This window comes from Anomaloglossus baeobatrachus, chromosome 6 (assembly GCF_048569485.1).
Source record: "Anomaloglossus baeobatrachus isolate aAnoBae1 chromosome 6, aAnoBae1.hap1, whole genome shotgun sequence".
Taxonomy (NCBI): domain Eukaryota; kingdom Metazoa; phylum Chordata; class Amphibia; order Anura; family Aromobatidae; genus Anomaloglossus; species Anomaloglossus baeobatrachus.
In genome coordinates, this window is record NC_134358.1 from 15,682,500 (window position 1) to 15,703,164 (window position 20,665).

The following is a 20,665-nucleotide window of genomic DNA, read 5'->3' on the forward strand; positions in this document are numbered from 1 at the left end:
AAAGACACATCTGCAGGTTTTTCCCTCTGCTCTCTATACAGACACGTCTGCAGGTTTTTCCCTCCGCTCTCTATACAGACACATCTGCAGGTTTTTCTCACTATCTGACATGAAATCAGAGTAAACTTTTCCTGTTTTAGGCCAATTAGGAACCAATATTATTTGTATTTGCCAAATCCCAGAATAATGAGGGAGAGAGAATGTTTTCAGGCATTTTCATTCCTTTCTGCACAGTGACGTTTCCCTCCACGTCATTGGTATTTGATAGCTTCGTGCTCTGCTTAAAATTTTTTCTGTTTTGAAAGTTCCATTTCATTAAAGATGATTAAAAATGAGAAATTTTTAAAATCTTACGCGTTTCAGACCCTGAGAATAGCGGCTCCTTCTTCATAGATGGTGTATTGTTCAGTGAGAACAGATCTATGTGAACACAAACAAAAGGAAGTCGCCTAAAGGGAGACGCCCGGGGAATCATTCCGGGGAATGATAGAATGAAATCACTAATATTCATGAAATCCGTGCCCTATAAAATGTTTTCCAATTTTATAGGTAAATGCAATATAACACAAACTGAAAATATATAGAACTTTTTTACCCTGAAAAATATTTTCACTTATTTTCTAAAAAATAAAAAAAAGGTGATTGCGGTAATTAAGACTGAGGGGAATGCGCGCGTTCAGGTATCAAATCCAGCAAGATTCCCTGGAAAGAAGCCGATTCTCCCAATCTCCTCCTCTACGAGGTTTACGGACATTCTCAATTCCCATTACCAAAAGGGAAGACAAATCACCAGAGTGGATTTCTTCTTCTCCTCTTTCCTGACCAGGTCCTGTCACCACGCTGTCACTCACCCACTGACCACTAATGTACGTTGCCCCTTGCCCACTGTCCATATTCTCCTCTTTCCTGACCAGGTCCTGTCATCACGCTGTCACTCACCCACTGACCACTAATGTACGTTGCCCCTTACCCACTGTCCATCTTCTCCTTTCTTCCTGACCAGGTCCTGTCACCACGCTGTCACTCACCCACTGATCACTAATGTACATTGCCCCTTACCCACTGTCCATCTTCTCCTTTCTTCCTGAGCAGGTCCTGTCACCACGCTGTCACTCACCCACTGATCACTAATGTACATTGCCCCTTACCCACTGTCCATCTTCTCCTCTTTCCTGTCCAGGTCCTATCACCACGCTGTCACTCACCCACTGACCACTAATGTACATTGCCCCTTACCCACTGTCCATCTTCTCCTCTTTCCTGACCAGGTCCTGTCACCACACTGTCACTCACCCACTGACTACTAATGTACGTTGCCCCTTACCCACTGTCCATATTCTCCTCTTTCCTGACCAGGTCCTATCACCACGCTGTCACTCACCCACTGACCACTAATATACGTTGCCTCTTACCCACTGTCCATCTTCTCCTTTCTTCCTGACCAGGTCCTGTCACCACGCTGTCACTCACCCACTGACCACTGATGTACATTGCCTCTTACCCACTGTCCATCTTCTCTCTTCCTGACCAGGTCCTGTCACCACGCTGTCACTCACCCACTGATCACTGATGTACGTTGCCCCTTACCCACTGTCCATCTTCTTCTCCTCTCTTCCTGACCAGGTCCTGTCATCACGCTGTCACTCACCCACTGACCACTAATGTACGTTGCTCCTTACCCACTGTCCATCTTCTCCTCTTTCCTGTCCAGGTCCTGTCACCACACTGTCACTCACCCACTGACTACTAATGTACGTTGCCCCTTACCCACTGTCCATATTCTCCTCTTTCCTGACCAGGTCCTATCACCACGCTGTCACTCACCCACTGACCACTAATATACGTTGCCTCTTACCCACTGTCCATCTTCTCCTTTCTTCCTGACCAGGTCCTGTCACCACGCTGTCACTCACCCACTGACTACTAATGTACGTTGCCTCTTACCCACTGTCCATCTTCTCTCTTCCTGACCAGGTCCTGTCACCACGCTGTCACTCACCCACTGATCACTGATGTACGTTGCCCCTTACCCACTGTCCATCTTCTTCTCCTCTCTTCCTGACCAGGTCCTGTCATCACGCTGTCACTCACCCACTGACCACTAATGTACGTTGCTCCTTACCCACTGTCCATCTTCTCCTCTTTCCTGTCCAGGTCCTGTCACCACACTGTCACTCACCCACTGACTACTAATGTACGTTGCCCCTTACCCACTGTCCATATTCTCCTCTTTCCTGACCAGGTCCTATCACCACGCTGTCACTCACCCACTGACCACTAATATACGTTGCCTCTTACCCACTGTCCATCTTCTCCTTTCTTCCTGACCAGGTCCTGTCACCACGCTGTCACTCACCCACTGACTACTAATGTACGTTGCCTCTTACCCACTGTCCATCTTCTCTCTTCCTGACCAGGTCCTGTCACCACGCTGTCACTCACCCACTGATCACTGATGTACGTTGCCCCTTACCCACTGTCCATCTTCTTCTCCTCTCTTCCTGACCAGGTCCTGTCATCACGCTGTCACTCACCCACTGACCACTAATGTACGTTGCTCCTTACCCACTGTCCATCTTCTCCTCTTTCCTGACCAGGTCCTGTCACCACGCTGTCACTCACTGACCACTAATGTACGTTGCCCCTTACCCACTGTCCATCTTCTTCTCCTCTCTTCCTGACCAGGTCCTGTCATCACGCTGTCACTCACCCACTGACCACTAATGTACGTTGCTCCTTACCCACTGTCCATCTTCTCCTCTTTCCTGTCCAGGTCCTGTCACCACACTGTCACTCACCCACTGACTACTAATGTACGTTGCCCCTTACCCACTGTCCATATTCTCCTCTTTCCTGACCAGGTCCTATCACCACGCTGTCACTCACCCACTGACCACTAATATACGTTGCCTCTTACCCACTGTCCATCTTCTCCTTTCTTCCTGACCAGGTCCTGTCACCACGCTGTCACTCACCCACTGACTACTAATGTACGTTGCCTCTTACCCACTGTCCATCTTCTCTCTTCCTGACCAGGTCCTGTCACCACGCTGTCACTCACCCACTGATCACTGATGTACGTTGCCCCTTACCCACTGTCCATCTTCTTCTCCTCTCTTCCTGACCAGGTCCTGTCATCACGCTGTCACTCACTCACTGACCCCTAATGTACGTTGCTCCTTACCCACTGTCCATCTTCTCCTCTTTCCTGACCAGGTCCTGTCACCACGCTGTCACTCACTGACCACTAATGTACGTTGCCCCTTACCCACTGTCCATCTTCTTCTCCTCTCTTCCTGACCAGGTCCTGTCATCACGCTGTCACTCATCTCTTCAGGGACAGTCCTGGCTTCTGGGTCTGAGGACTCTTCTCTCCGCACATGGGACCTCACCAGACAGGAGCAGATGGAGGAGCAGCGACTATCAGGACCTGTGTTGGGACTGGTTTCTTTCTTCAGCAATGGGGACCATATTGTATCCTGTTGTAGCAGTGAACTACATGTCTGGCAGTTTCAGCACTTGTACCAACTGCACTGCATGCTGGGAACAACAGTGACTACAATTATTGTCCATGAAGATCTCACCCCCTCCAGAACCCTGTGCGTCTGCGCTGATGGTACTGTGCGGCTCCTATGTACAGCCACTGGACAGCTGATAACAAAGCTGGATGTAGGGGAGCGACTGCTAGCTGCAGAATACTGTCCACTGCAGGAGACGGTCACTGCACTGCTCGGAGATGGACACCTACTGAAGGCCAGTGCCCTGACCAGTCCCATGCGGGTGGTCAGTCGGATGAAGGCCAGCAGCTCACAGAGTCTTCCCTGCTGCTTCTGCCTGTTCTCTTACATGGTGGAGAAGAAGGCAACAGATATTGACGGCACAGGAGCGGGAACACAGCAACGAGAGGAAGGCTCAAAAGAAAAGGACAACAGGACGAAACACAGGTAAGTGTGAGGTCACTGGAAAAATGGGATGTATAGAGAGAAAGACCAAAATGGTCCGATGACCACATTGTGTGGAGTAATGGGATGATTGGAAAGTTCAGACTGATGTCATGATGACACGAAGAGTGTGATCAGAAGACTAAGATGATGGCATAACAGTTCTAAAAGAATAATTGGGTTGATTGGATGGCTGAAATGGAGGGATGATAGAGCTGGAAGGATGACGGAGATGAATGGCGGCTGAGTTGACGGATGACTTATTATAACATACAGGGGAAAAGAAGTATTTATTCAGCCACCAATTGTGTAGGGTCTCCCACTTAAAAAGATGAGAGAGGCCTGTAGTTGACATCATAGGTAGACCACATCTATGAGGGACAAAATAAGAAAACAAATCCAGAAAATCACCGCGTCTGATTTGGGAAGATTTTTTTTTGCAAATTATGGTGGAAATAAGTATTTAGTCATCTTAAAACATGTAAGATTTCTGGCTCTCACAGACCCGTAACTTCTTCTTTAGGCTCCTCTGTCCTCCACTCATTACCAGTAGTAATGGCTCCTGTTCGAACTTGTTATTAGTATAAAAGACACCTGTCCACAACCTCAAACAGTCACACTCCAAACTCCACTATGGTGAAGACCAAAGAGCTGTCGAAGGACACCAGAAACAAAATTGTAGCCCTGCACCAGGCTGGGAAGAATGAATCTGCAATGGGCAAGCAGCTTGGTGTGATGAAATCAACTGTGGGAGCAATAATAAGAAAATGGAAGATATACAAGACCACTGATAATGTCCCTCGATCTGGGGCTCCGCTCAAGATCTCAGCCCGTGGGGTCAAAATGATCACAAGAACAGTGATCAAAAATCCCATAACCACACGGGGGGACCTAGTGAATGACCTGCCTAGAGCTGGGACCACCGTAACAAAGGCTACCATCAGTAACACACTACGTCGCCAGGGACTCAGATCCGGCAGTGCCAGACGTGTTCCCCTGCTTAAGCCAGAACATGTTCGGGCCCGTCTGAAGGTTGCTAGAGAGCATTTGGATTATCCAGAAGAGTACTGGGAGAATGTCATATGGTCTGATGAAACCAATGTAGAAGTGTTTGGTAGAAACACAACTCGTCATGTTTGGAGGAGACAGAATGCTGAGTTGCATCCAAAAAACACCATACCTACTGTGAAGCATGGGGTGGCAACACCATGCTTTGGGAATGTTTGAGTGGCCTAGCCAGTCTCCAGATCTCAACCCCATAGAAAACCTTTGGAGAGAGTTGAAAGTCCATGTTTCCCAGGTCCAAAACATCACTGCTCTACAGGAGATCTGCATGGAGGAATGGACCAACATATTACTAACAGTGTGTGCCAACCTTGTGAAGACTTACAGGAGATGTTTCACCTCTGTCATTGCCAACAAAGCAGTTATAACAAAATATTGAGATGAACTTTTGTTATTGACCAAATACTTATTTTCCACCATAATTTGCATATAAAATCTTCTCAAATCAAATGCGGTGATTTTCTAGATTTGTGTTCTCATTTTATCTCTCATAGTTGTGGTCACCTATGACGTCAATTACAGGGAAATGTCATCTTTATAAGGGGGAGAACTTGCCCAATTGGGAACTGACTAAATACTTTTTTTTCCCCTCTGTAACTGAGATGGAGAGATGACTGAGGTGGAAGGATGATTAAGATAACTGATGACAACATACAGTTGTGCTCAAAAGTTTACACACCCCAGCAGATTTTTTGCTTTCTTGGCCTCTCTTCAGAGAATATGAATGATAACACAATCTTTTTTTCCACTCATGGTTAGTGGTTGGGTGAAGCCATTTATTGTCAAACTACTGTGTTTTCGCTTTTTAAATCATAATGACAACCAAAAACATCCAAATGACCCTGATCAAAAGTTCCCATCCCCCAGTTCTTAATACCTTGTATTGCCCCCCTCTAACATCAATGACAGCTTGAAGTCTTTTGTGGCAGTTGTGGATGAAGGCTCTTTATTTTCTCAGATGGTAAAGCTGCCCATTCTTCTTGGTCAGATGGTAAAGCTGCCCATTCTTCTTGGCGCCTCCATTTCCTGTAAATTCCTGGGCTTTCTTGCATGAACTGCGCTCTTGAGTTCTCCCCAGAGTGGCTCAATTATATTGAGGTCAGGAGACTGAGATGTCACTCCAGAACCTTCACTTTGTTCTGCTGTAGCCAATGGCAGGTCGACTTGGCCGTGTGCTTTGGATTGTTGTTATGTTGGAACGTCCAAATATGTCCCATGCGCAGCTTCCATGCTGTTGAGTGCAAATTTGCCTCCAGTATTTGCTGATAACGTGCTGCATTCATCTTTCCTTCAGCTTTCACCAAGTTTCCTATGCCTTTGTAGCTCACACATCCCCACATCATCAGCGATCCACCTCCATGCTTTACACTAGGAATGGTGTTGCTTTCCTCATATTTTTCTTCTGCTTTTCCGCCATTTATGACAATATTGTTATTTTTGTTGTCACTGTATATATTCCTATTTATTGTATGATTTCAGCACCCTGGTGAAGGTCGCCTGATCGAAACATTTTTGCCTGTTTAATATCTGGCCATAATAAATTGAATAAAATCACCTATTGAGTGCCAAGTATTACTTGATACGATATATGGGTTTGGAACCTACTTTCGCACCACCCGGCCAGAAGTGCCATGCCATCCCTATCTACTGAGATGGAGGGATGACTGAGAAGACAGAATGGCTACTGATGGAAAAACTGTGATGATGGATCATAGGATGACTGAAATGGGATACCTGATGATGGGATGACTAAGATGGCAGGATGACTGATGTTTGAGGGATGACTGAGAATATGTATGGCAGGATGACTGAGATGAAGGGATACAGGATGATTGAGATGAGATAAATGACATGAAGGAATGACCAACATGGAGGGATGAGAGGATGATTGACATGGAGGGATGACTGAGATGGGAAAATGTGTCATAATGGGATGACAGATGATGGATCACAAGATGACTGAAATGACAGGATAGCTGATGATGGATGACTAAAATGGCGGTATGATATTGGACGGCTGACTGAGACAACGCATGACAGGATGACCGAGAGGACAGAATGCCTGAGATGTAGGGATGACATCATGATTCAGATGGATGAATGATTAGGAATACTGAGATGGAGGAATGACTGAGATGACAGATGATAGGATTAGTGAGATGGAGGGATGACTGAGATGACAGATGATAGGATTAGTGAGATGGAGGGATGACTGAAATGGAGGGATTACAGGATGAATGGCATGTAGGGATGACTGAGATGGATAGTTGACTGGAATGACAGTGACTGAAATGCAGTATGACTGAAGTGAAGGTGTGACTAAGTGAACAGGATGACCGAAATGGAGTGATGGCTCAGATGGAGGGAGACCTAAATGATAGATGTCAGAATAACTGATATGACAGGATGACTGAGGTGATGGATGACAGAATGACTGAGAACAAGGGACGACTGAGATGGAAGTTAACTGAGATGACAGAGATGACTAAGATGGTGGGATAACTGAGATGACACGTCTGGATGACTGAGTTGTAGGTATGACAGAGATAATGGATGACAGGATGACTTGGATGAAAGTATGACAGAAACAGGGATGACTGCAATGACACATGAGAGGATGACATTATGATTGAGATGGAGGGATGACTGAAATGACAGATGACAAGATAACAGATGACAGAATGACTGAAATGATGGATGACTGAATTAGAGGGTTGACTGGAATGACAGAATCTCTGATAAGTGGGGATGACTGAGGTGAAGGTATGACTAAGGTGACAAGATGATTACAATGAAGGGATAACTCCGATGGAGGGTGACCTAATGATAGATGTCAGGATAACTGAGATAACAGGATGACTGATAACAAGGGATGACTGAGATGATGCATCTGGATAACTGAGTTGTAGGTATGACTGAGATGATGAATGACAGGATGACTGAGATGGAGGGATAGCTTGGATGAAAGTATGACAGAAGCGGGGATGACTCCTCTGGAGTGCTGACTGATGATGGGGTGGCCGGCATGTCAGGTTTTCACTTTGTACGTCTATTCGGATTTATCCTGATTTTTGTTTTCATTTCTTCACTTTGTGAATTCTTCTTTCCTTTCTTTCTCCTGTTGATCTAATCACCCTTTTCCTAATTGTCTCCTTCTCCTTCCCTCATACGATCATTGGATGGAGCAGTGAGACCTACAGACCTCACTGTCTTCATTCATTGCCTTGTGTCTTCCAGGTTGTTTTGTATAGTTGGATTAGATGATGGCCACCTCCGAGTGTATAACTGGCACTCAGACCAGCTGCAATGTGACACTGATGCTCATAATCCTGGCCAAGTCACCTGTCTGATGTCCAGCCCAGAGAAGCAGTACATCATATCGGCTGGTGAGCGGCCACATGACCCTTCGGCACGTGTTACTTCTCCACTTTTGGAGGAGGTTCTTACTACTGAAATTTGTACATTAGTTCTTTTGTCTTTGCTCGGTGCTGATGTCTGATTTCTGAATCTGGAAATAGAAATTCTAGCATATCAGGGGTACAATGATTAATGGGATTACTAATGACTCCATTACGACATCTTCCTTCCTAGGATCAGATCTGACTGTGAAGGTCTGGCGCCTCTACCCATACAGCGAGGAGAGCCTGAGTCTGTGCATGACCTTTTACTGTGCTCAGTCGGTACGACGCATGTGCTACCTCCAGTCTCAGCTTTTTGTTGCCTTCCATGATGACTCTAGTGCAACCTACACGATTGTACAATACTGTCTGACAACTGGGACACGGAGCGATCATCTGGCCAGTGATGACCATCAGGACCAGATAACAGGTGAAGGGGCTCTTTCCTGCAGATCTGTATATCAAGGCCTTCTCAGTCCACACTGATGTTCTTAGACATAGAGAGATTTTAGAAGAATGTGGCTGGAGTAAATAATAATAATAATAAATAATAATAATAATCTTTATTTCTATAGCGCCAACATATTCCGTAGCGCTTTACAATTCAGGAGGATCATATACAAACAAGTAACAGTTATAGAAATACAATATTTAGAGGGGAAAAAAAAATACAACCCTGCTCGTGAGAGCTTACAATCTACAATGAGATGGGGGGAGAGGCAAGGTTCAAGTGCTTATTTACGATGACAATCCAACCATCTCACGGAAATGGGGCTGGATAATGGTTTCCTGGACCAGTGGGCCCGAGCCTTGAGATGCCTTTGGGTGCCATGGAGTTTGATGTGGAGCTATGTTGTGAGAGGTTGTAGAGGGACTATGTGAATCGAATCTGATTAGGGAGTGTGATAGGCCGCCCTAAAAAGATGCGTCTTTAGGGTGCGTCTGAAGCTGAGTAAGTTGTGATTTGTCCTAACTTCTTGGGGTAGAGCGTTCCAGAGGGTTGGTGCAGCTCGGAAGAAGTCTTGGATCCGGGAGTGGGAGGTTCGAATTAGTGTGGATGTTAGTCGAAAGTCGCTTGCAGAGCGTAGAGAACGGGTGGACTGATAGACAGAGAGGAGGGTGGAGATGTAAGGGGGTGCTGCACTGTGGAGAGCTTTGTGGGCGAGAACAAGCAGTTTGAATTGGATCCTATGATATATGGGCAGCCAGTGCAATGACTGGCACAGAGCAGAGGCGTATAAGAGTGGACAATGCAGAAGGTCTGGCTCAGTTACAGATTTCTCCAAACTGGGGACCAGGTGTTTGGTGTAGATCCAGCACATCTTGTTAGCGCCATAGTGATGATCCACCCGGCGCATTAGCAGATTCCTTTGAACCAGGGACAGGGTGCATGGTGTAAATACGGTACGTCTCGTCTGCTCCATGGTGATGGATCCACTGGGCACAGCGGTAGATTCCTCCGACCAGGAACAGGGTGTATGATATAGATCCAGCACCATCTAGTCAGCACCATGGTGATGATCCATTGGGTTCAGCTGCAGATTCCTCTGGACAAGAAACAGGGTGTATGGTGTAGATCCAGCACATCTTGCCAGCACCTTGGTGATGATCCACCAGGCACAGCTGCAGATTCCTTCGGATCAGGGACCGAGCTATGGTGTAGATCCAGCACATATCGTTAGCACCATGGTGATGACCCACTGGGTTCAGCTGCGGATTCCTACGGATCAGGGATTGGGTGTATAGTATAGATTCCGTACATCTCGTCTGCACCATGGTGATGATCCACTGGGCTCAGCTGCAGATTCCTCATGACCGGGGACCGGGTGTATGGTGTATATTCAGAACATCTCGTGTGGACCATGGTGATGATCTACCAGGCACAGCTTCAGATTCCTCAGAACCAGGGACAGGGTATATGGTATAGATATGATTCATCTTGTCAGCACCATTGTGAGGATCCACCGGGCTCAGCTGCAGATTCCTTCGGACCAGGTTATATGGTGTAGACTTTTTACATTGTATTGTCTGTGCCAGGCTTATAGCATATTGTGTAATAGGGAGACTAATACGCTCACGTCACCCACCATGGATGCTAGGGCTGCCTCTACAATACGTTCTCCTATATTAAAGTCCGTCTCACCTTGGTGATCCTGCCCAAGACCTTCAGTCCTCGGGGTTTATAATAGTTTCTGCTTTCAGGCCTGTGCTCCAGCCCAGGATTGGGATTAGTGGTCTCGTGTGGAAGAGATCAGATGATTCGGATCTGGACGGAAGAGAACCAGCTGCTCAGGTCTTGTCATTATTCTCTATAGATTAAGTATCTGCCCCCCCCCGACCATCAACCCATGTGAGGTTAGTGGACATCTCCTTCCACAACCAAGGTAATATGGAGCATTCTCCTGGGAAGGCTTTCCACAAGATGTGGGGTATCTTATAGCACTTGCTTGTTGCCCTTGTGGGTTGATATGATGGGTCCAGGGCACAGATCCCTGGAGTCTCGTGGTCACACCTGTTTTCTGGTTGCAGGCTCCTCCGTCTTCATGCCTCACCTGAGAGCCTCTCACTTTGTAGCAGTCGGGGAGAGCTCCTCGTGGGAATTCAGGGACACATTTGTCGGATCAGTCTTATGACGTTACTGCCACAGCCGTACAAGCTGAAGGTAAGACGTCTTCTAGACATGACCATGTGATGATCTGTCTACTCAGCACAGGTCAGTGGAGAGTGAAGAGTATAGAGGCAGATGATTCCACTGTCCACCATGACAGATGCCTTCACCCAGGTCTCCGAGAGATCCTCTAGTGATGGCTGCTCACCATGCAGTGCTGAGACATTAGGACCTGTGCACACTATGGATTTCGTGCTGTGATTTCTGTCTGTATGTCTCCTTCTCTCCTAGATAATGTGCATAGCGGCTCCCCATCCTCCCAATCCTGGGGATGACTTAGCTCTCTTATCCATGGAGGACCTGAAGGCACCTGACCACGTGCACAGGTAGCCACAATGCTTCCCGTTGTTATTCTGCCATTCCTGTCTTCTCTTCTGAAGTTTTTGTTTTAGATTTCTGTAAATCAATGGATAGACACTGAAAGTAATGTCAGAGCAAAGTCTGCAGTGTGTCTCCAGGGGCCCGTGAGTCACGTGTACCTCCATGCTGACTGTCTCCAGGGGCCACAGTCCCCTCATGTGCCTGTGGGGATAATGAAAGGCTTGTGAGTCACGTTTTCCTCCATGCCGACTGTCTCCAGGTGCCGTAGTCCCCTCATGTGCCTGTGAGCATAACTAATGGCCTGTGAGTCACGTGTCCTCCATGCTGACTGTCTCTAGGGGTCAAAATCCTCTCATGTGCCGGTGAGTCTCCTGTCTGTGTAACACGGTCTGCTCGTCCTGCAGTCACATTTTTGCTATTTTCTATTTCAGGCCCTTTATCAACTCAGACTACGAGGAGAAAACTAGACAAAAACAGGAGGTACAAGGAGGAGACTGTTTATAATGGGACTGGACCTGACTTTATATAATGGGGCTAGACGTTATATAATGGGCCGGAGCTGACATTATATAATGGGACCTAACGCTATATAATGGGACTGGACCTGACTTTATATAATGGGGCCGGAGCTGACATTATATAATGGGACCTAACGCTATTTAATGGGGCTGGACCTGACTCTACATAATGGGGTCAGACGTTATACACCGTGTGCAGAATTATTAGGCAAATGAGTATTGTGATCACATGACACTTTTTATACATGTCGTCCTACTCCAAGCTGTATAGGCTGAGAGCCAACTACCATTGAAGTAAATCCGGTGATGTGCATCTCTGTAATGAGGAGGGGTGCGGTGTAATGACAACACCCTATATAAGGGGGGCTTAATTATTAGGCAAGTTCCTTTCCTTTGGCAAAATGGGTCAGAAGAGAGATGTGACGGGCTTTGAAAAGTCCATATTGTGAGATGTCTTGCAGAGGGATGCAACAGTCTTGAAATTGCCAAACTTTTGAAGTGCGATCACCGAACAATCAAGCGTTTCATGGCAAATAGCCAACAGGGTCGCAAGAAGCGTGCTGGGCAAAAAAGGCACAAAATAACTGCCCATGAATTGAGGAAAATCAAGCGTGAAGCTGCCAAGATGCCATTTGCCACCAGTTTGGCCATATTTCAGAGCTGCAACGTTACTGGAGCATCAAAAAGCACAAGGTGTGTCATACTCAGGGACATGGCCAAGGTAAGGAAGGCTGAAAACCACCACCTCTGACCAAGAAACAGGAGATAAAACCTCAAGACTGGGCCAAGAAATATCTGAAGACTGATTTTTCACAGGTTTTATGGACTGATGAAATGAGAGTGACTCTTGATGGGCAGATGGATGGGCCAGAGGCTGGATCAGTAAAGGGCAGAGAGCTCCACTCCGGCCAGACGCCAGCAAGGTGGAGGTGGGCACTGGTATGGGCTGGGATCAGCAGAGATCAACTTGTGGGACCTTTTCGGGTTGAGGATGGAGTGAAGCTCGACTCCCAGACCTACTGCCAGTTTCTGGAAGACAACTTCTTCAAGCCGTGGTACAGGAAGAAGTCGGAATCGTTCAAGAAAAACATGATTTTCATGCAGGACAATGCTCCATTACATGCATCCAACTACTGCACAGCGTGGCTGGCCAGTAAAGGGCTAAAAGATGAAAAATAATGACATGGCCCCCTTGTTCACCTGATCTGAACCCCATAGAGAACCTGTGGACCCTCATAAAATGTGAGATCTACAGGGAGGGAAAACAGGTCACCTCTGGGAGCAGTGTCTGGAGGCTGTGGTGTCTGGAGGCTGTGGTGTCTGGAGGCTGTGGTGTCTGGAGGCTGTGGTGTCTGGAGGCTGTGGTGTCTGGAGGCTGTGGTGGCTGGAGGCTGTGGTGGCTGGAGGCTGTGGAGGCTGCTGCACGCAATGTGGAGCGTAAACAGATCAAGCAATGACAGAATCTATGGATGGTCGGCTGCTGAGTGTCATCAGAAAGAAAGGGGGCGATATTGGGCACTCATTTTTTGGGGTTTTGTTTTTGCATGTCAGAAATGTTTATTTCTACATTTTGTGCAGTTATATTGGTTTACCTGGTGACAATAAACAAGTGAGATGGGAATAGATTTGGTTTTTATTAAGTTGCCTAATAATTCTGCACAGTAATAGTTACCTGCACAAACAGATCCTCCTAAGAAGCCAAATCTAAAAAAAAACCCCTCCAACTGCCAAAAATATTAAGCTTTGATATTTATGAGTCTTTTGGTTGATTGAGAACATAGTTGTTGATCAATAATAAAAAAAATCCTCTAAAATACAATTTGCCTAATAATTCTGCACACGGTGTATAATGGGGCCAGATATTATATTGTACCGCCCCGCGGCCTCGGCTGCGGCCGCCGAGCCGCTCTGATCCGTGCTCGCATTCTAGGGGGGGTGGCTCAAGCCTCTCATGGACCCGGGGGTCATGTCGCTCTGCAAGGGGGTTGGCGTTGCACACGGGGGAATGCGGGTATTTGGTTTTGGGATGATTGTTCGTGACGCCACCCATGGGTTGTGGTGATGGTGGACACCACTGCTGAGGTGAAGGTACGGGGACTCCCGGGAGCGGTGTAGTGACGCAGCTAGGTGTTGATCCCTCCGTGGGTAGGGGATGTTGGTCCCAGGGCCTGGTGGTGCGAGGGCCGGGGTGCAGGGCGCAGGGTTGCAGTGCCGCGCGGTGCGGTGCCTGAGGGCACTGGTGTACTCACGATTAAACCACACAGAGTCACTGGTAAACCAAACGAAGGTATGAACGGGGCCCGCAGCCGTCTGCAGCTTCCTAGTCAGGTTGGCAATGTCCACCTTTCTCCTGCATCTATGTAGTAGTTTGACCACTGTGCCTGGGCACTGGTAGTCCACTCCCTGGCGTGTAGATGTCGGAGGAGCTCCTTTGCCCGCAGGCGCTGGCCCTTGGATCTCTGGCCTTTGGCGGTGGCTACTATCCGGACGGGTTGGGCTGTTGCCGTCAAACGGGACTTTGGTGGGAATGAACCCCTGAGGTCCAGACCGCAATCAGTTAATTCGACTATGGTGGTGGCATATAGCCTAGTTCGGACTCTGAGTACCCTGCCTGGTGCTCCGGTATCCTGTTAGCTCCCTGGTTCGGTTCCGGCGGGCCACTACCCTGTCCCGGTCCCTTACGGTTCCGCTGGTCGTGTTCCCGGTCTCCTGCAGGCAGTCACTGCCGTCTGCCTGCTTGACTGTTTCACTCCACTGTGCTGCACTCTACGAGACTCAACTCCTCTCTGCGCTGGGCAGAACTGGACTGTTTGTGTTTTCCTGCCTCAGGCCAGCAGACTCCTCGGGGGCGTGTCTTTCCGCCTGACTCCGCCCACCTGGTGTGCCTGTCTAACACTGAGGGAGGCAATCAGGTCTTTATGGTTGACTGATGGTACCTTTCTAGTGTGGGGGTGTGGTGTATGTGGTGATGTTGTGACCTGTGACCCCTGTGTCCAGGGCGTCACAATATAATGGGGCCAGACATTATATAATGGGGCCGGACCTGACGCTATATAATGGGGCCAGAAGTGACGCTATATAATGGGCCCGGACGTTATATAATGGGGCTGAACTGGATGTTACATAATGGGGTCGTACCCGGACATTATATAATGTGTAATGATAAATTGTGGTCGGTGACAGTCGCTGAATCCTTAGTGCCATCTTACTTCTTATTTTACATTTCCAGGAGTTTTCATCATTAAGTATCCGGGATCAAGATCTTCACCTTATCCAGATGGGAAAACTGCGATCCTGCAAGAGGACGAAGAGCAACAAAAAATCCAGAAGAGAAGCCATGGAGAGATACCTGCAGCTCATGTACCAGCAGACGGCCGGTGTCCCCGTGAGTGGCACATAACGTGGTGCCGGGAGCCGGAGTCTGGTGCAGACACAAGGGGCTGAGAGTTCCTGCTCCCAGATCCTAAACACTAACATTATAGTCTCCAGGGTGGACACATTTTTCCTAGTGTGTGTATGATCAGTGCCCGGTCCTGGTGTGTGTATGATCAGTCCCCGGTCCTGGTGTGTGTATGATCAGTCCCCGGTCCTGGTGTGTGTATGATCAGTCCCCGGTCCTGGTGTGTGTATGATCAGTCCCCGGTCCTGGTGTGTGTATGATCAGTCCCCGGTCCTGGTGTGTGTATGATCAGTCCCCGGTCCTGGTGTGTGTATGATCAGTCCCCGGTCCTGGTGTGTGTATGATCAGTCCCCGGTCCCGGTGTGTGTATGATCAGTCCCCGGTCCCGGTGTGTGTATGATCAGTCCCCGGTCCCGGTGTGTGTATGATCAGTGCCCGGTCCCGGTGTGTGTATGATCAGTCCCCGGTCCTGGTGTGTGCATGATCAGTGCCTGGTCCTGGTGTGTGTATGATCAGTGCCCGGTCCTGGTGTGTGTATGATCAGTGCCTGGTCCTGGTGTGTGTATGATCAGTGCCTGGTCCTGGTGTGTGCATGATCAGTGCCCGGTCCTGGTGTGTGTATGATCAGTGCCCGGTCCTGGTGTGTGTATGATCAGTGCCCGGTCCTGGTGTGTGTATGATCAGTGCCTGGTCCTGGTGTGTGTATGATCAGTGCCTGGTCCTGGTGTGTGTATGATCAGTGCCTGGTCCTGGTGTGTGTAGGATCAGTGCCTGGTCCTAGTGTGTGTATGATCAGTGCCTGGTCCTGGTGTGTGTATGATCAGTGCCTGGTCCTGGTGTGTGTATGATCAGTGCCTGGTCCTGGTGTGTGTATGATCAGTGCCTGGTCCTGGTGTGTGTATGATCAGTGCCCGGTCCTGGTGGGTGTATGATCAGTGCCTGGTCCTGGTGTGTGCATGATCAGTGCCCAGTCCTAGTGTGTGTATGATCAGTGCCCGGTCCTGGCATATGTATGTACAGTGCCCGGACCCAGTGCGTGTATGTACAGTGCCCAGTCCCGGCGTGTGTATGATCAGTGCCCAGTTCTGAGGTCTGTACAATCAGTGCCCGGTCCCAGTTTGAGTATCTTCAGTCCTGGTGTCATGCGGTGTGCTGCTGTATAAGCACCAGTTGTCGTGACGACTTCGGACTCTGTTCACACTGCAGAGTCTGACATACCACCTGCTGCTTCTGTGTTGCTTAGACAGAGCCGAACGTCGACCAGTTTTGTATTCGCTGGTGATCGGTGTTGCAGGAGTTAATTCCTGCTAGCCTGTGAGTTGCTGCTGCTGTGTTGTGGAGATACCCTTCTCGTTGTGTATTTCCTTCCTTTTCTTTATTCCCTCCCCCCCCCTTTTTTTCCCGTGCACATATTGTCTTTACCTCAGTGAGTGACTGCTGTGATTTATCACTCAAATCCCGGCCTCCTCCCGGGGTGGGAGTGAGGGAGTATATAACCAGAGTTCTCAGGAGTTAGGGTTACGCTGGGGGGCCAGACCTTGCAACCATCAGGCATACCTCTGGAATAAGGGACAGTTATGGCCAGTTTAGGAGTCCCGATACTCAGAAACTCCATTACTACTGTGCAATTATTTTATATTCGGCCTCAGGTTTAGGATGGATCCTTCTAAGCTGCAGGTTATTCTAAAGTGAGACCGTCCTTAAAATCATAAGGCGCTACAACGGTTCTTGGGGTTTGCTAATTATTACAGAAAGTTTAGTAATAATTTTTCTGCTATAGCGAGATCTCTGACTGACATGAAAAAGAAAGGTACAGACTTTTCTGACTGGTCTGACAGTGCTTTACGTGCATTTGACTGTCTAAAATAATGCTTTGCGTCTGCTCGTTACTTATACAGCCCAATGAGTCACTTCCCTTTACTGTGGAGGTTGATGCTTCTGAGGTGGGGGTGGGGGCTGTGTTGTCTCAGAGTCCGTCAGTTGGTTTACACCGTCCACGTACTTTTATTTTCTAAGAAGTTATCGCCAGCCGAACGTAATTATGACATAGGTAATAAGGAATTGCTTCCTAATGAATTGGCATTTAAGGAATGGCGACACTTTTTGGAGGTAGCTATTCATCCTGTCACTGTAATTCCGGATCATAAAAATCTCCTGTATCTTGAGTCAGCAAAGCGCCTTTCTCCGAGACAAGATCGGTGGTCTTTGTTCTTTAACAGGTTTAATTTTTTCGTTACGTACTGTCCTGAGACTTAAAACACTAAAGCAGATACATTGTCCAGGAGTTTTCCAGGTGGGGAACCTTATGAGAAACCAGTGCCCATCCTGCAAAAATGTGTGGTTGTGTCGGCACTCAGTACTGCGGTTGAGTCTGAGATTGCTGAGGCCCAGGATGAGGCACCATTTGGGGTTCCTGCAAACAAGTCATTTGTTCCCCTTAACCTTCGCCTTAAAGGTTTTGGGGGAACATCATGATTCTTTCCTGAATAGTCATCCTGGGGTGAAGGGCACACTAGATCTCGTGTTGCGTCGTGTTTGGTGGCCCAAAATCCAGAGGGATGTGGTCTCATATGTGTCTTGTTGTACCACCTCTGCTAAACCATTATACTCTCGTCCGTGTGGGTGTCTGCTGCCTTTGAGTGTACCTAGCAAAACATGGATGGATATTTCCATGGACTTCATTACAGATTTTCCGCCTTCTGCTGGTAATACGGTCATTTTGGTTGTGGTTGACAGATTTTTCAAAATGACTCATTTTATTGCCTTGTCTTCTTTTCCTAATGCTAAGACGTTAACCCAGGTATTTATTCGAGAGAATGTCAGACTCGATGGAGTCCCGTCTGACATAGTCTCTGATATGGGAACGCAATTCTGGGGATTAAGTTGTCTCGCTCATCGGCTTTCCATCCACAGTCCAATGGCCAAACAGAGCGCATGAACAGAACCTTCAGCAGTGTTTGTGCTGTTTTGCCTCTGATAACCAGGAGGAGTTGTCCTCGTTCCTTCCTCTAGCTGAGTTTGCTGTTAATAATCACCGCCACGAGTCCTCTAGTGTGTCTCCTTTCTTTGGTGTCTATGGTCAGCATCCTCAATTCTGTACTTTGGGTAAAGGTCACTCTTCCGGGGTACCAGATGAGAACCATTTGGGGTCAACGTTATCGTCTACTTGGAGAAAAGTTCAGCAACATGTGCTTAACATGGGCTCTAGGTACAAGCATGTTTCTGATGGTGGACGTGTGCCTGGTCCGGACCTGTGAGTGAATGATTGGCTATGGTTATCCACTAAGAATATCAAGCTGAGGATACCTTCACTTAAGATAGGACCTCGTTTCATTGATCCGTTCAGGATTACGGCCGTCATCAACGCGTTGGCCTTCCACTTGGCTTTACCTGCAGTATATAAAACTCAGTGTGTTTCATAAATCTTTTAAAGAAATTTGAGTGTTTGTTAACCCTTCTTTCCACCCCTGGTTTTGGTGGATGAGTCTTTGGTATTTGAAGTGTCCAGTATTATTGATTCCTGGGTCGTGTGTTGTTCTCCACAATATTTGGTGCACTGGCAAGGTTATAGTCTTGAGGAGGGGTTTTGGGTACCACAGCAGCAGATATTCATGCGGAGCGCCTTGCTAGAGCTTTCTATCACCGTCATCCGGAGAAACATAGTTTTGAGGGTTCTGAGGCCCTTTGTACAGGGAGAGGTACTGTCTTGTGGTGTGCTGCTCTATATGCACCAGGTGTCATGGCGACTTTGGACTCTGTTCACACTGCACAGTTTGACACCCCCCCCCAGTGCTTCTGTGTTGCATAATTAGAGCCGGGCATTGACCAGTTTTGTGCTCGGTGGTGATTGGTCTGGCAGGTGTTAATTCCTGCTAGCCTGTGAGTTGCTGCTGGGGTCAAGGGCTAAGGGAGACCTATTACAACCGCCTCCACCCTTTGATAGATGGTGGATTCTGTCCCTCCATGCAAATATAGTGAAAGCATTACCGGTTGTGGTGCATGGTGATTCAGCTGCTGGATTACTGCTGTATACTATTCTGGTGTGTTGTGGAGATACCCTTGTCATTGTGTATTTCCTTCCTATTCTTATTCTCCCCCCCCCCCCTCGTGCATGTATTGTCTTTACCTCTGTGGGTGACTGCTCTGAGTTAAAGTTTTAGTTCCTCCCTGCCTGTCTATTTGTGTGGGGATTTATCACTCCAGTCCCGACCCCGGTGTGGGGGTGAAGGGGTATATGACCAGGGCTTCTCAGGAGTTAGGGTTATACTGGGAGTCCAGACCTCATCACCATTAAGTGTACCTCTGGGATAAGGGATAGTTTGGGGCTCCCCTAGCGTGATGGCCAGTTTAGGAGTCCCAATTCCCAGTCACTCCGTTACTATTGTGATACCTAGGCTGATCAGTGCACGGTCCCGGTGTGTGTATGGTCAGTGCACGGTCCCGGTGTGTGTATGATCAGTGCACTTCCCAGTGTGTGTATAACCAGTGCCTGATACCGGTGTGTGTGTGTGTGTGTGTGTGTGTGATCAGTGCCTGATCCCGTTGGGTGTGTTTTCAGTCCTTGTCTGATCAGTATTTGGTCCTGGTGTCCAGTCTGCATCTTCGCTCACACCTGTCAAACCCTGCTGGTCTCTATGGTCCGTCAGCGTTGTCTTGGTCTGTATTTACTTGACATTTCTTCAGCTCAGTTCTTCTCTTCTAGATTCCTGAGCAGGATGACTTTGATCCAGATGAGCTGCTTAGGGTCTCTGGAGTTCAGGAGCCGGGGACACGGCCATTTGTTCCGCTGCAGAACAGTCGTGGATTCTTCACGGATTCAGCTCTGGGATTCTCCATGGATCTGGTTTCAAGGGGTTTCCAAGTAAGTGTCTGTGATGTCTACGTCTTGTCATCTACTTTTTGTATTCTGGAAACCATTGTCCTCTTGGTTCCTGAGAGATTTTTTTTCCACATATAAATGTCCTTTACACGGGGACATTTCTGCCCATGAATGAGCTTTCTCCCGTTTTAGGTCAATTAGGAACCAAAATTATTTCTATTTGCCAAATGCCAGAATAATGAGAGAGAGAATGCAGAAAGTAATAAAAATGCCTTAAAACAAAGTCAAAAGTTTCCATACACTAAGTGTACTGTGCCTTTAAACAATATGAGACCACCGATATGATGATGTCTTGTCTTTGGAAGCTTCTGATAGGTTTATTGACAACATCTGAGTTAATTACAGACACACCTGTGGATGTATTGTAATGCACACCTGAAACACACGGCTTCTTTGTGTAACATCATGGGAAAGTCAAAAGAAATCAGCCAAGATCTCAGGAAGAGAATTGTGGACTTGCACAAGTCTGGTTCAT

The 20,665-nt window shown here is 47.7% G+C and overlaps 1 protein-coding gene across 1 annotated transcript in view; it reads left to right on the plus strand.

Moving 5' to 3' along the window:
• The window catches only part of WDR97 (WD repeat domain 97), a 126,009-nt gene that overhangs the window by 73,963 nt on the left and 31,381 nt on the right, over positions 1-20,665 (plus strand). Inside the window, exons 8-16 of the mRNA XM_075315986.1 lie at positions 3,305-3,944; positions 8,244-8,392; positions 8,598-8,834; positions 10,607-10,697; positions 10,934-11,066; positions 11,304-11,398; positions 11,825-11,873; positions 15,141-15,296; positions 20,014-20,172. Of these exons, the coding sequence (XP_075172101.1) occupies positions 3,305-3,944; positions 8,244-8,392; positions 8,598-8,834; positions 10,607-10,697; positions 10,934-11,066; positions 11,304-11,398; positions 11,825-11,873; positions 15,141-15,296; positions 20,014-20,172 (1,709 nt within the window). The remainder of the gene's footprint in view (positions 1-3,304; positions 3,945-8,243; positions 8,393-8,597; positions 8,835-10,606; positions 10,698-10,933; positions 11,067-11,303; positions 11,399-11,824; positions 11,874-15,140; positions 15,297-20,013; positions 20,173-20,665) is intronic.